The sequence below is a fragment of the Plasmopara halstedii genome (assembly GCF_900000015.1).
Source record: "Plasmopara halstedii genome assembly, contig: Scaffold_2881, whole genome shotgun sequence".
NCBI lineage: Eukaryota > Oomycota > Peronosporomycetes > Peronosporales > Peronosporaceae > Plasmopara > Plasmopara halstedii.
The window spans coordinates 19,173-33,875 of NW_020189786.1; the positions used below are offsets into that span (position 1 = coordinate 19,173).

The following is a 14,703-nucleotide window of genomic DNA, read 5'->3' on the forward strand; positions in this document are numbered from 1 at the left end:
TCATATATATATATTTTATTTTTCGTTCCATCAAATGAAAAATAAAACAGTAATAAATATATTTCATCCTTTACTGAATAACACACTGAGTTGAGCCAAACACACGTTCTTCAGCATCAACTTCAGGTCGCAAACGTCGTGCTTCTGCCAATAATAAATTCGCTCGTCGTCGACGACGCCACCAAAGTTGAAGAAGTACAACAGCCTTGTGATCAATTCGTTCTTGCTCTTCTAATGGTACAGATCCAGGACCATAGACAGTCAAAAGGCCAACTCCACTTTGGTCAAATTCACGTGGTTTTCGCACAATTACTTTTGTCATTGTCCGTTCTTCAGCTGCATCAAATGCATCTACTTCTTCAATCACAGCTCGTTGAAATGCAACAAGATCTTCTTCAAAAGCTTTACGTCGACTTTCCGGTACAAATGGAGTGACAATCGCTGCAAAGATTCCTGTTGCTCCTGCTACAATTTCATAGCTCGCACTAATTGTGTTCATGGCCAACGAACGAACACCAAGATACGCGCCACTAATGAGTTCTAATGGACTACCGGATGCCAATCCACGTGCAGGTAATCGTACAAGTTCAACAATTCCATGACCTAAACGGTAAACAATTCGAAACGGGTTCGCGTATACAGACACGGTATGCAAACCACGAAGCACGAGAATTACAGCTTGTTGCGAGTATCGTCGCATGACTTTTTGCACGACACTACTCTGCGGTTCGTACAAATGCGTGAACGAAAGTTTTGTCAAGTACAATCGAAAATCTTTGACATTCGACTCGGGTAAATACACCGCCAGTCGTCGACCGGATGGACCTAGTGTTTTAATGTGTCGTCCACCGTTTAATTCCATACTAAACTTAATCCGAATCGCTTCAATCGACAACTCTTCAATGTATACGCCACTGGCGTCCGTGACCGTTGCGCTAGCCGTGCCAACACCACTTCGCTCATCTACGCCTGGTGCGGGTACGAGTGCTCGACTATTCATTCCAGTAGCATAATCAAATTGTGTGTTGACAATCTCTTCAAATGAATGGTGTGTTGTCAATCCTTCTAACCCTTGAAATACGCTGATAAGATTGACGACAAACTTTTCGTCCGTTGATACTTCGAGCTCTTGCATAATGAGTTCAATTAACTCGTAGTGCGTAAAGTCCCCGGCATGACAGCTCGAATTCCAAAGCATTCGAAACTGAATGACGCTTAAGCTATTCGTATCCAGTTCTTCAAAAATACCACGGTACCGATAGTTCACAAAACTCCGCCAGCGATCCCGTAAGCGCACAGACACACCTTCTTTCACTTGATGTACTTTTGGACCTAATACTACTTCGCACTCCATTTGATTATCCATTTGCAAATTCCCTAGTGAAAAGACCACTTCACTACTGCCACCAGCACAAGAGTAGAGCAATCCAAGGCGTTGCATGGACAAATAGGCCACTTCGACTAGACTGGAGTTAGCATTGTGCAAAAATGATAATCCAATACTTGGAATGATCAAACTCATGTTGTAAATGCCAGTCACTTGCTCATGTTCTCGTACAAATGTGCGAAATTTGAGCGCCACTAAAACCTCACCGACAACATCGCCGCTCTCTGGGTCTCGCATTTCCCACCAATGACCTTCCACGCGTCCAAGAGATCGACGCGCTTGTTCTGCCGTGTTGTACGACAGTGCAATTGATCGTTTCGCACCTACACCCATGCGAGTCCACGCTTTCTTTGGAATTTTGATCTCAACAGTGCCCGTTGCGCCGAGTTCCGTGTCATTACTACGTCGATCATCGTCATCCGATTGCTCAGACGACGCATATGAATCGCTTACCCGTCCAATGTCGCTAAGCTGATTCGCTACGTCCGTGTATGATAGATCGCTATCGTTTTGATAAAACGGCGGAGTTTGAGACAAAGTCAGATTTTCAGGGGTGTTGCTGCATAAGGGTCGAGTCAGAGAAGCGGCTGGAGTATTCAGCATTTCAAACGACGTGGAATTATCTCCCGTTCTTGGACTTGCACATTCTCCCAGCTCTGTATCAGCGAGTCGATGTATCGCGGAATCATTGCCAGATCCAACGCCACGACTACTGTTAAGGAAGCTATCATCATCAATCCCAATCGATGACATATGCATAAAATTTCCTTGTTCGCGTTGACTATTGTAGAAGTTTAACGTAAGTATTCGAGGACGTGAGTCACACGGAAACTCAAGATCCGAATCAAAACGGTAAACGTGTGCTGTCTTCAACTCCTTTGATTCCACCGCTTTCGCCTGCAACAAATGACACATTAAAGTCTTTAAACAACACTGAGTAGTATAAATCTACGTACAGCATGCGTGTCTGTTTCAGCAATCAGCTCGGCAGTGGATCCAGCTTTAAGCGTAAACTCGTTTCGAAGACGCGCTGCAACTATCTTAACTTCAAGAATGTAACTCGGTGGTATATCTTTGTCATGATCACGAAAGACCAATACCCGCGACGCACGGTCAATAACGATATCGCCCGTAATTGTCTTGGATTTACTGCCAAACATTCGATAACGTAACGCGTCGATATTTCGCTCTCGATCTAAATTTGCAAAATCATAGACGCCATAATTACGTGACACCATCTTGAATCGACCAACTTTACTTCCTGTTCGACACGCCACTCGCCTAAGTAGACACAATGGTTAGAATTTTATATCTTTTCATCACAAAAGAATTCGTTTATATATGTACCAGGGTCCATCTGGTTTCACCCATGCAAAGGGAATAAACTCCTGACTACGAATCATCACTGGATCTTCCGAATGATGTACTTGACTCACAAACACATCAGAACTTGATTCATTACGTATCATATACATCGGTGGATCATCCCGCAATAGCGTCACTACTATGGTTGGTCCCATATTACTAATTCGAACTTTCACGCGATGCATATCCGCCTCACTCCGTCGAAATCCCTCACGTTGATACAGAGTATCCCTAGTATCTTGCCACGAATCCATTACATTTCCTTTAAGCTTCAGTGAGAACTCATTCTCTTCATCCACAACAAATGGTCCACTCCATCCAGCTCCAAAATGATCCATACGCAAGTATACACGTCGATTTGCTAAGCTAGTTGTAGCATCAAAATCAAACGGATGTGCAGATGGAATCCCTTTCTTTGACATGGCTGGAAGTTCCACAATACGATCGATTGTTCGCGTGTACTGAGAGACTTTAAACGCTGCAAACGTCTTGTTTACAAAGAAAAAGTGCGACGACACAATGACTTGAGTGGTACGGTGGAACTGACCCAGTGGTCGCTGGATCGAAATTCCGAGTTCGATACGTGTTTTTGGTCCTAATTTGCTGCCAAACTTCAGGCTAATGGGTTCTTGAACTCCTACAACTGTCGAGTGAATCTTGTCAGACCAGCGGGAAACTTCTGTGTCAATAATTGTCCCAATCTCAAACGCTTGATCAGGACAGTCCATTAAGCGTGGAACTGGTCGCTGAGCCACGAGTTGAGGCACAATTAACGCAGATGCGCTGGGATCGTCCGCACAACGAAACAATAGCGTCGAAACGTGCGATTGATTGTATACCCACAAGGAGCAAAAGAGTACAATGCGTGGACTTCCATCGTCCGCAGCTGTATAGTCAATTCGAGTAATTACCTTATTTGACGCGATATCTCCTTCTTTAAAAGCTAGGCCAGTACTCTCTGGCGAAGGCAGAAACTCAACGATTGGATTCCAAACCCCTAAGGCTCCTAACATTGTCTTGATCGACTTGTCCATTCCTTCGCGGTAGATACAGTCACCAAGGTTAATGGCACGACTCCAAATCGAGTCCATTTCCGGCAATCGCAGCATTAATCGTGCATCCAATTGAAAATCATGAAGTGGAATCTCCTCACCGGGTGACAATGTTCCAGTGCGTACAATTTTATTCACCATACCACTGGCTACAATCTTGAACTGAACTCGAATTGGGAGTGTATTTTCAAGAATGAGACACGAATGTAGCGAGATCTGATACTTCGTCGCGTACATCTGCAGCTCGCCGTCTTCGCTCGTAATACCTCGCGTGATCATACCTTGATGCTCTTCTCGATACACTTTGCGCATATGTGCTGTAATGTTCACGTAGAGACAATAGCCTAAACCTTCTGGATCTTCCGCCTCGAGCGTGAGAATAGTCGACCCTGCTGCGAGTTTATTCAGATCAGCTACGACAGTAGGCTTACACCCCTCCACTTTGACAACAATCGAGTCTTTTTCATCACCAAACAATGCACAAATCGGAACCGACATTTTATTTCTTGTCGTCAAAGTCAACAATTTGCCAGTACTTGGCAGCGCGCCGCTCTAACAATCCACAGTCAGTCAAAATTTTGTTATTAAGCCGGTTTCAACTATCTTACCTCGCCTGGAGCTAAACGCGTACGACAAGTCCACAGCTCCATATCAATGCCGGTATCTGTCAAAAAATTAAAACCATATCAGCCCATCGTGATGACGCTTCTCTACTCTATACGAACCGTTTTTCAGCTGGACCGGTGAATTTAAGAGCAAAACGCGACGAGATTCGTCTCGTTGTGCTACTTTGACTTCTGCGACCACCTTTTCGCCTTGGATAAGAAATTTACCAGCACGACGGAGTGGACACATCAAACCCATGCGCAAAGACCCAACAATAACTTCCAGCGCCAGTGGTGGGATGTAACTTCCACGTAGACCAGCTGATAGCATCACATGGTCTGAACAATGATTTGACGGATCTTTTGCATTTGACGTCACAATTTTCAACGGATCAAACACTAAGAATTGACCGTCTTTTACTTGTTGTAGTTCGCTCATTCGATTGCGTTGAATTGAGCTCGATACATCGGGCACAAAGTGTAAACCAACGAAGATCTCGCCTGTAATGTGACCACGTAAATCATGAAGACGGTACCATCGATTCAGTTTCATTCGATGTGGATCCAGTGACGCCATGACATTGCCAGCAAGATTGATCTCTGCACACCCAATTGATGACAATCTCGTTCGTTGTGACGTGCATGTTGTTGCATTGCTATTGTCTCGGTCTGAGCAGTGCTGAGTCGCCGGCTGTGTCACGCGCTGGGTGGCAGGTACGTCAAATAAATCGTCATCATCGTCGTGTTCTACTTCGACGTATTTGTTCATCACGTGATCAAATACATAATTACGTTTCCCTTCATCTGTAGTCAGCACATCAATCCTCAGAATGGGCGTGACACCAGACTGTGCGCCACCATATGGCAAAGAAAACTTGTGACGAAAGTTTACGACTGCTTGTATCTCGCGCGGATGCCACCATGGTAACAAGACAACCGACACGCGTACGTTGTGGAATCGTGAATACCCAGGATAGGACCAACCGTCGCGAATATCCACGTGAAGTGTACCAGAGTTGGACGTATTAAGATTTGCGAGACGAATCGGAACGCCAAGATTATTTAACACACACACACGACCGTCTTCCTTCTTTGCTTCGCCATCTGCTGCAACGGCTGCAAGTGTTCGTTTCTCGACAATAGCATCCTGTTTTCGACGGTTCTTGGCAATACTTGAAAGCAAGCGAATCAACGCGTCCGTACAATTAACGTTTAGACGTTGCAAAGCGCTAAGCTGCATCGTCGTACCTTCATCTCCGCCGTCACTCCTTGCCTTAGCGTATGCACGCCACGGCTCAATAAACGGCTCCCAGTCAGCCAGCGATGTGTTGTAGTATCGAGCAGAGATCTCGATACTTGCATCCACTGCATGGTCCACGGAGAATTCAGTGCGTGTCATGCACTGCATTTTCATGTCACTAACAGAAAAGTTCATGACTGGAATGTACGTGTCCAATGACACGACCGACAAACTTCGCTTAATCACTTCAAACACGATCGAGTAGCATGTAATTGACAACCGATCGTGAATCCTTCCTACTCGTAGTCGTGTACGAAAAATTGTTTTAATCGATGCTTGACGCTCGAGCGGATCGGCTGTGATACCGATAAGCGTCTGGTAGTTTAAAAGAGGAATGAACGCAGACACTTTGGCTCGACGTTTCATACGTTCGTGGCACGTATCCTGAAGGTCGTAATTTAAACCAGCAGAAGTCGACGTTGATTTTCGACTTCGACGAGATGGAGAGCCAAGCCGTCGACTAAAGCCCGTCGCGTACATGGGCCGCAAATCACTGTGATCCTGATATTGAGACGGTGTGAACTGCATGGACGAAAAGCGTTCTGTTTGTGCCGTGTGCTCACCAAGAAAGCTCACATCATAAACTCTTTTGTCGCCACCGTCGCTGTCAGCAGCTATCTCTTCATTGATACTGTCGTAGTCGTCTTCAGACTCCACTTCGCTGTGGGTTAGAGCCTCTAACAATGCAAACAACAACTCCAAACGTCGATCTGCTTCGAGTTTTACTTGACCAATCGAGACACTTAGAGTGCGATGGCACACTGGCTTCTTCGCTGACTCATCCGTACACAAGTCGCATCCTGCTACTGGTGAGTCTGTTTGTCGATGAACTCGAAGATCGTAACTAAGCCAAAACTTATCTACCTGTACCAGTCGAAGAGCCACATCTTCCGTCAATACGAATAGTGCCGTTGGTCCAAGATGTAGTCGGAAAGTCTCGACTCCTGGTTCTGCACGATAAGAAGATGAACTGTCTTCAATCGTAAGCTTGGCAACGCAGTGAGAATCTTCAAGATATGCTTCAAGAATCGGAGCACGAATTTGAATTCCAAGCTCGGGAACTTCTTGCCATACGACGATAGTCTGCGGTGCAGTAGACACACGAGGGTCACTACTATCTGTCATTGGGTCAGAGGCCCAGAGCACACTCAACACATTGACAATCTCGAGCAGAATTTGGGTTAACGTGAGTGGCATGACCCATCCAGAAAGCATGAGATCCGCATGAAGCCCATTTTGTAACACAAAGCACGTAGGTCCAGCACGTGTACCACGGTATGACAGATGAAGCACGAAAAATGGGCCTGTGTTCAGGTGATCTGCTCGCATCTTTCCAGGGGTCAACTCTCCATTTTTCAAACTTAAAAACTTGTCACCGACGTGGAGCACGCCATATTCCGACGACTGTCGATGGTCAAGAAGTGTAAAGTCGGTCAAGCCTAGGTACAGTGCGAGCGCAGAGCAGTCTGCTTCTGATACACGATGCACATCTACCACGAACGAAACGCTTGTGACATTCAATGAGAACCATTCCGACTGCTCTTTCTTCAGCATCGCTGTGGGTCGAAAGATACTCGAGAAACCTCCAAGTAACAATACATCCAGAGCAACGGTAGGTTGCTGCTCTGATAGTGCGTCCTCATCAGCCAACTCATTCTCCTCTCCAACTGACTCGTCATGAGCTCCATCTTCCACCTCTTCACTTGACAATGTCTTCGCAGTTCTCGCACTGACTTCAATACTGAGCTTCCACTTTGTCAACTCAGCTAGATTATCCGAACACAAAACCTTTCGAAGAACACCCGACTGAGTCGTAATTTCAAGTACTTGACACACTTTATCTATGGCTTTCCAAGGTCCACCAGTAGCATACGGCAACATGATTACTTTGCAACCACACAGTCTAAATTCATCGACAACATCGACACCAGCTCCATTCGTGTACACAAAAAAATTTCCGTCATCATCCAAATGACACCACGACCGTCGCCATCGTCTAAAAGCGAGTGAATCATCCCGTGTAAAGAGCCATCCCATTCGAATACTGCCTTGATACAAGAGCCATCGATTCCTTGCAAGAGCCAGACGCACCATTTTTCGTTTCCTAACCATCGCTCCTCGAATAAAGCGTTGCATGACAACAATAGCTTGGGCAGCTCTAGCCCAATCTGGACTTGCGGGTGGTCCGCTCGGTTCGTCGCCAACTAATTGCTTTAGCAACGCACGATATGATGGTTCCGTTGAGATCGTCACAGGGACAGGTGCCTCCGGCGCACTCACAAACACCCGCATCAGGTTAATGTTCACTTCATACGAGTAGCTTAAACTGTCAGCAGACTCTTTAGGTTCATCGCTGAGAAGCGTATTCGAGAGACTAGTCGATGCGTAAGAGGAAAGTAGCTGCGATCTCAGAGAAGGTGGCATTGTCGATAAGTCAACGTCCACTCGAGCGGCACTCGCCAACGGCTCTCCACTTATACTATTGCTCGAGATAGCATTGTGCCAGTCTTTCCAATCTTTAAGAAGCGTCGATACGATTGTTTCGTCAAATACAACGATCGAATTGCCAACTGTCAGCGACATTTTGGACCCATACGTCTCTACTTTACCAACTTGAGCATTTGGATGTGCGTCGTAAAGAGAATTTGTGCTGAATCTAAGTGCTGAGTCCTGTGTTTTGCTTTCATCCAGTGTCATAGTAACCGGTTTTGTAATACTCGAAGCAATGCAGTAATTGCCTTCGTCGTCTACGCGTGCTATGCTCTGTACGTAAAAGTCTTCAACTTGCACTTCGTAAAAGTGATAAGAAAATAACCCCGGACCAAATCCATGGATCAACACTCCAGGATGGTCCAGAAGAATCTCAACAAGAACTCTTTTTTGAAACGAACGAACCAAACAAAATTTTAGTTGGTCTGAAGCAAAAGATACTCGCGCGACGACATGCATTGGTGTAACTTGTAGAGGAGTCACTGACGGGTGACGAAATGTCAAAACTTTCGTTCCAGGTATCGAGTCAATAGCTAACTGCACATCCAAAGCAGAGTGAGCTGGAACAATTTCCTGCAGCGGTTGATCGTTCACTTTAACTAGTAAAAGTCCTGGCCTCACACTCTCTTTCACTGCTGCAAGACTCTTTTCAATACAACGGTTTATCGCAAACTCACCCGACGACGTTCGCTCAAACGACAGTCCCGTCGGGCCTTCCGGAAACAACACGCTAATTTCTGGCAGTGGAATTCCCATGGCATTGCCAAATCCGTACAAAGCACTCGGATTCGGTAAAACTTTTCCAACACCGACCACATCGTCTAGTCCCAATCGATTTCGAAATGAAATGACCACTTCGTACGGAAGTTGTTGTTCAATCTTCGTCACATATTTCCATGCGTCGGTCTTCTGTACAACATCCATATCTTCGTTTTTCATCGCTATCACTTGTTTCCAGTAATCTAGATATTTCTCAATCAATTCGCCAAATTTTTCTTCCATATGTACACTCAATGCCTCAGTCGATTTGACCTGCTCTGCGACCATTTTTCGCCACTTTTCATTTCCAGCAAATGAATCAATTATCAAATTTAAAACTGACAATTGATCTTCATCTAATGTCATCCATATCTTTGACAAGTGAAACACTGCATCGTATCGCGGATCTTTTGTCTCGGCATGTTGTACTGCTGTATTCATTGTTAACTTTAATGCAACAGTTATGGGTGCTACTAAAAACCTATGAGCATGAACACTTTCATTTGCATTCCACCAATCTGCTCGAGCTCTTCGCGATCCCATTTCTTTCAGTCTCGATAACGTCGACTGCAACACTTTTGGATGTACTTTCGAATGAATAAAGTGCAAAGCATTTGGATCCACATATGCCGATAAATCGATTGCATTGATCAATTTGAAGACCAAATGAGTATTTTCGTGTAGATTTAGAGATTTTTGGTCGTCAAAGCCGCCTACTCGCCAATTACTTGGTGTCGTAACAGCTGAAAGTGCTCCTAATGTTAATCCTGCTGCAAATTTAACGCCGTCCGATCGAACATTCTCATTTCTATTATTTCTTGACGTGATGGGACTTTGTATCGGTCCAATTGGAATCCAAACGCCTTCGATTCGAATATGAAAATTTCGAATATCAATCTGTAAATTGTCAATTAATTTCGTCATAGTTCGTCCAATCCATCCATCAGTACCAAAGTAACCTTCACTCTCATGTGATACAGTGTACTCGAGTACTTGTGGACCATTCCATCGATCGTGTAAGTCTTGAAGAAGTCTTTTCATTTTCAAATCGACGATTGCCAAAACTTCTTCTTGAAATTTAGTTTCATCATATTTCAGCGGTTCAAGTACAAGCAGAACATCTTGAAATTTGATTTTAGCTGATGAATGACCAAATATGGCAGAAATGGGTAATTCTGCTTCAAATAATCCAATAAAACCTGTCTTAAGTCGAAATGGCAGCCAATTTGGCACGACGCTAGTTTTAAGCGTCAAATTTTCGAGCTTGAGACGTTCAGATGATGGCCATAACTTGGATGACACATGAACACTTTGACTCTCCACGTATTGGCCTAGGAAGTACACTATCCATGACTTCAGCGCGCCGTCCAGCATTGGCGCAATAAATAGTTGAGCTGACTTTACAAGACGAAATTAATGTTTCTGATAGGATAAAATTATAGCAGAAACAGAAGAGAGGTGACCAATGGAATAAGAGCAGCAAGTAAAAATGATGACTTGACACATTTAGTAGTTGTGATTAAATATTTTAATACTTCTTGTAAGAGGTACTTTACTTAAGAATATGATTATAGCAATTAAAATTTTATATGCATTCAGAAAAAAATCACTAAAATTTCAGCCAAAAACATCGAACCTTCATGTCATCGTGGCTGAACGATCCAATGTTGCATAGCCTCCTCTTGAGTGAGAGTAGTAATTGGTGTGCTTGGGACACTCCATTCACCGGGGCCGTGGCCAGTGCTAAATTCATAGCGCACGCGTACGACATAGCTTTTCGAAAAGTCGAGACCAAAGATCTTCGTAACAAGCTCATTGTCTCTCTCGCTCGATCGTTGTGGCCGTCCGGACCAATTTTTCCACACCTTCATTGTCCAATCCCGGGAAAATTGTACATGGTATGCAACTGCGTTCGAATGTACACGCCACCGAACGTAAATTGCGGCCTAATTCATGAACATGAGATGTAGATAAACACACAAAACCCAGTTATCGTACCTTCGATTGCGACTCGAGTGCTATTTCAGAACGTGGTGATGGCGGCGCAATGCCCAATCGAAGCTCCAATCTTCCATTATCAAAGCCTTCCCGCCGAAAAGGTTTCCGTAAAAAAGCTGCTAGCCGAGACGAATGTCGACTGAATGGAGCTTCACCATCTGTCAAGTCCGCCACCACGGAGCATATTTCAGTCGAACGGACACTATCTGCATCTCCAAAGCTCTCAGACATGACAGCATTTTGACTATCGGAATCATCGTGATCCTCCTCTACACTGTGATGTTCCGGTACTAAGAACGATTCCGTCAAGACCAATCCACGCTGCTCAGTGTCATCACTACTTGCGCTTGACCGTCTAGTCAACACATCATTCTGTTCAAGTAGGGACAAAGACAATTCTTGTCCTGAACCTCGTAATGAAAATTTTGTTCGAAATCGCAGTCGAATCGGTCTTGGTGCAATCTTAAGAATTCGAAGTACATCCCGAAATGCCAGATTTACGATACTTTCACCATTCACCGACTGCAATACGTCACCTTCCTACCAAAAAGCAAGAGCTATAATTAAATATCAAAAGGCCCAGAATAATAGGACTCATACGCAAATTTGATGTGAAAGTTGGCCAACACTGAAAATAGTGGACTTGACGATAGTCACAGGAATTCGGTAGCCCGACGAATTTACCCATTCTTCACTTTTTAGTGTCAATCCCAGCTTTTCCTCTGTAAAAATCACCTGAAGTAGACGCAATTGCACCAGTCAGTTTGTTATCTTATTGTTCTCACGCTCATACAATATATTGTTGTCAAATCGAACCTCATAATCTTCGTACGAATGGTCTGAACTCAAGTGCCAAGTAGATGATGCACTGGCACCGGGCGCTGGATAGCTGATAGTACTGCGGTTGCTGCATGCCGAGACACTGAGACTACTACTGCTGGAGCTACGGTGGCGGTAGTGCACGAATAGAGACGAACGGCGGCGCTGTGATTGTACGAAGTCCTGTGATGGGATGGGTTCCTCCATTCGAAATAAAAATATTGTACTACCAAAATGACTCGACACTCATTCCTCCGAAATTTTGCAATATCCGTATATTATAAATAGGAGATATACATATAGTATATATGTGCCTTGGTTGCCCCATCTGCACGAACAGAAGTATACGTTATGATGAAGAGCAGTTAAGACTATTATGAAATAATTCTAGAAAGCGATCACAAATCTTCAACCCATATGGTTGCATGGCACTTTGATGTGCAGAAAAGTTGTACAAGAAGCAATAGTTTATTGTCATTGTAATTGTCGTATGGCGTGTAGACTATGACTGAATTGGTTTTGAATCTAGTACGCACTGCTGTGAGTCAGGAACAAACTTGACTTCGCTGGTTTTCAGATGTCCCTATTCGCATATAAGCGCTTTTGTTATGAAAACGTTACTTAGAAGATGTCATCAGACAGGTCGATCGTTGCAACTTTAAGGATAATCAAATCGCTGGTCGGCTTCCTGAAATGCTGATTGCGCCCACGACAAAGTCGCTCTTCGATGTCAAAACTTGACGTTGGCATTGTATCCCTGTGTTAACTAGGCAATGATACTGGCATTTTCGCCGAATGTAGCGTTACCATTCGCTTTTAAAAGCGTCAGTTTGATCTCATTTGCACTCTCTTTACGAAACATCCGAATCTGATCGCTATAGCCTCGACTGTCAATCCACCAATCGACCAATCGGGCGACGACATGTGTGCGTATAAGACTGTCATTTCTTGACTTCAAAAAATAAGTTGCAAGCGTTCAATATGCATCGTCCTTGTGTCATGGTTGCTATTCTTCTCGCAAGCACCGGAAGCGGATTGCTGGCGATTGATACATCAAACAACGAGGCTCTTCAACAAAATGTCACGTTAAGGCTGCACAAAGAAAATGACGCCACATCCAAATACGACAACGAAGAGAGAGGTCTCATAAGTGGTTCTCTTAAGAAAGTGAAGCTCAAGTTCGATATGCGTCTATTCAGATCCAGTCCTGTGATCGTTTATAAGCATTTACTATCCCACGAAATTGACAACGTTCTGGCGTCTCCTCAGTTGAAAATGGCAGAATCGTATCGAATCAAGTACAACCATGCGAATCCTGGTCAAAAAGTAACATCCTTTGACATGTTGATGAAATTATACAAAGACAAAGGTATGGTAACGGTGATCTTAAATGGCATGGACAAATGGAATACAAGGCAGTCAGCTGAAGACTTTCAAACCTTGTTGTTTAATCGCTGGATATTAGACGAGAAAAAACTTCTTTGGAAGTGATGAACATAGTCAAGCTCACAGACGAAAGAAGAACTCAATTTTGGCGAGACTTTTGTAACCAGTCAATGAGGATGAGAACGGAGGCGACAACAAAATCGGTCTCACCCGAAGAGGAAGTCAAATTAGTCAAAGAATTGGCGGATTTGAACCTTGTTTTAAAAGATAAATATCTGATGTTTTCAATGTGGCGAACCAGAGATCACTTCGATATGACGATATTTGAAAATGTTCCTGTTGAAACGAAGAACGTTTACTTTACTCTGAAAGTGCAGAAATTACTGGAAGAATATCGAAAGTACTTAGAGTATGTGAAAATTGTTGAAGGTGAATGAGTGTTGCCAATGTTGAGTTTAGAATAACAAAAAGCTTTGTGATGCGATAAAGTTATCGGCTTACAGAGATTTGTCGTTTCAGAATTTAAACATTAAATCGATCATGTGTCCTTTGTGGTATGCTCGAGAGAGTGGTAAGTTGCAAAATTACTGTCCAATACGTACCGGTATTTCTCAGCAACTTTGTCCACGAGCATTTCGCAATCCACGTAATTGTAGGGTTTTTTATCTGCATCGTAATGGGATGGTGCGACTTCTCGCGACATCTGTCGCTCCAACACTTCCCGTTTCGGATATCCATCTTCTACAGAGTTACTCATGGCTTCAAGATCTTTAGCGGGCACGCCGATGCTCTGTCTGAAGTATGGCTGACTTTTTGGTCTGGCTCAAGCTCTGGTCGAAAAGATAAACTTCCTCCGAACTTGCCCACAAAGGTCAGGGGTGCTTTACGTCTGCAGGAGCCGATCGTGATCTGAACGACGCCTGATTTGATGTTCTTCGGGTGTTTGCCAGCGCATTCTCATAATTATTGTATACCTTCAGGCGAGCTATTACCGCATTAAGCCTTTGGATCGCTATTTGCCTTATCCTGGCCAAGCTTACTGAGAACATGCGCTAATTTAAGCGTTTGTAGCGATCCTGGAGCCATGTGGTCAAAGTGCCTGTAACTCATCCTCACAAAGAATCAACTTCATCGAAAATTTATCAGACAAGGTGCGAAGCTACCGTCTTTATTGCACTGCTCCATAAAATTCGTAATGTTAACTGAACGAGTAAATAAGTGGTCGCTGACGTTGCGATGTAACATACAAACCTTGGGTCACAGTGAGTTCAAGGTACAAGCTTGTAAGCTCTCAAATGTTATCACAGGTAATACGGTGCCGTAGGCTACGTATCCATTTTCCAGGCCTATGATTGTGGCATCCAACCCCGTTGGAGCAAGAATTCATTACGGGTGATGCTGAGAGCCCACGCTTGTGCATTCCGGATGATGAAGATCTCAGAATCGTGTTATTTGTGAGAACCACGATGCAGTAGCTGCAGGATACCCTGGGTTTTACAAGACCTACTTGGCAGTACGTGATAAATACTACTGGCCCAAGAT

The 14,703-nt window shown here is 44.1% G+C and overlaps 4 protein-coding genes across 4 annotated transcripts; 2 read left to right on the top strand and 2 right to left on the bottom strand.

The window, feature by feature from the left end:
• Nucleotides 1–70: 70 nt before the first annotated feature.
• On the bottom strand, nucleotides 71–10,332 carry PHALS_05096 (hypothetical protein L914_00904; the record flags this gene model as incomplete). The annotated part of the gene is made up of 5 exons (XM_024718762.1): nucleotides 71–2,284; nucleotides 2,344–2,668; nucleotides 2,735–4,356; nucleotides 4,413–4,468; nucleotides 4,530–10,332. 5 exons carry the CDS (start codon nucleotides 10,330–10,332, stop codon nucleotides 71–73), a joined length of 10,020 nt encoding a protein of 3,339 aa, XP_024584129.1.
• Nucleotides 10,333–10,601: 269 nt separating this feature from the next.
• Nucleotides 10,602–11,982, bottom strand: PHALS_05097 (PDZ domain; the record flags this gene model as incomplete). Its single annotated transcript, XM_024718763.1, has 4 exons — nucleotides 10,602–10,904; nucleotides 10,957–11,496; nucleotides 11,557–11,691; nucleotides 11,773–11,982. 4 exons carry the CDS (start codon nucleotides 11,980–11,982, stop codon nucleotides 10,602–10,604), a joined length of 1,188 nt encoding a protein of 395 aa, XP_024584130.1.
• Nucleotides 11,983–12,756: 774 nt separating this feature from the next.
• Nucleotides 12,757–13,266, top strand: PHALS_05098 (RxLR-like protein; the record flags this gene model as incomplete). The annotated part of the gene is made up of 1 exon (XM_024718764.1): nucleotides 12,757–13,266. One exon carries the CDS (start codon nucleotides 12,757–12,759, stop codon nucleotides 13,264–13,266), a length of 510 nt encoding a protein of 169 aa, XP_024584131.1.
• Nucleotides 13,267–14,356: 1,090 nt separating this feature from the next.
• Nucleotides 14,357–14,619, top strand: PHALS_05099 (uncharacterized protein; the record flags this gene model as incomplete). The annotated part of the gene is made up of 2 exons (XM_024718765.1): nucleotides 14,357–14,434; nucleotides 14,506–14,619. The coding sequence occupies 2 exons, from the start codon at nucleotides 14,357–14,359 to the stop codon at nucleotides 14,617–14,619; spliced, it is 192 nt and encodes a 63-aa protein (XP_024584132.1).
• Between the last annotated feature and the right edge of the window lie 84 nt (nucleotides 14,620–14,703).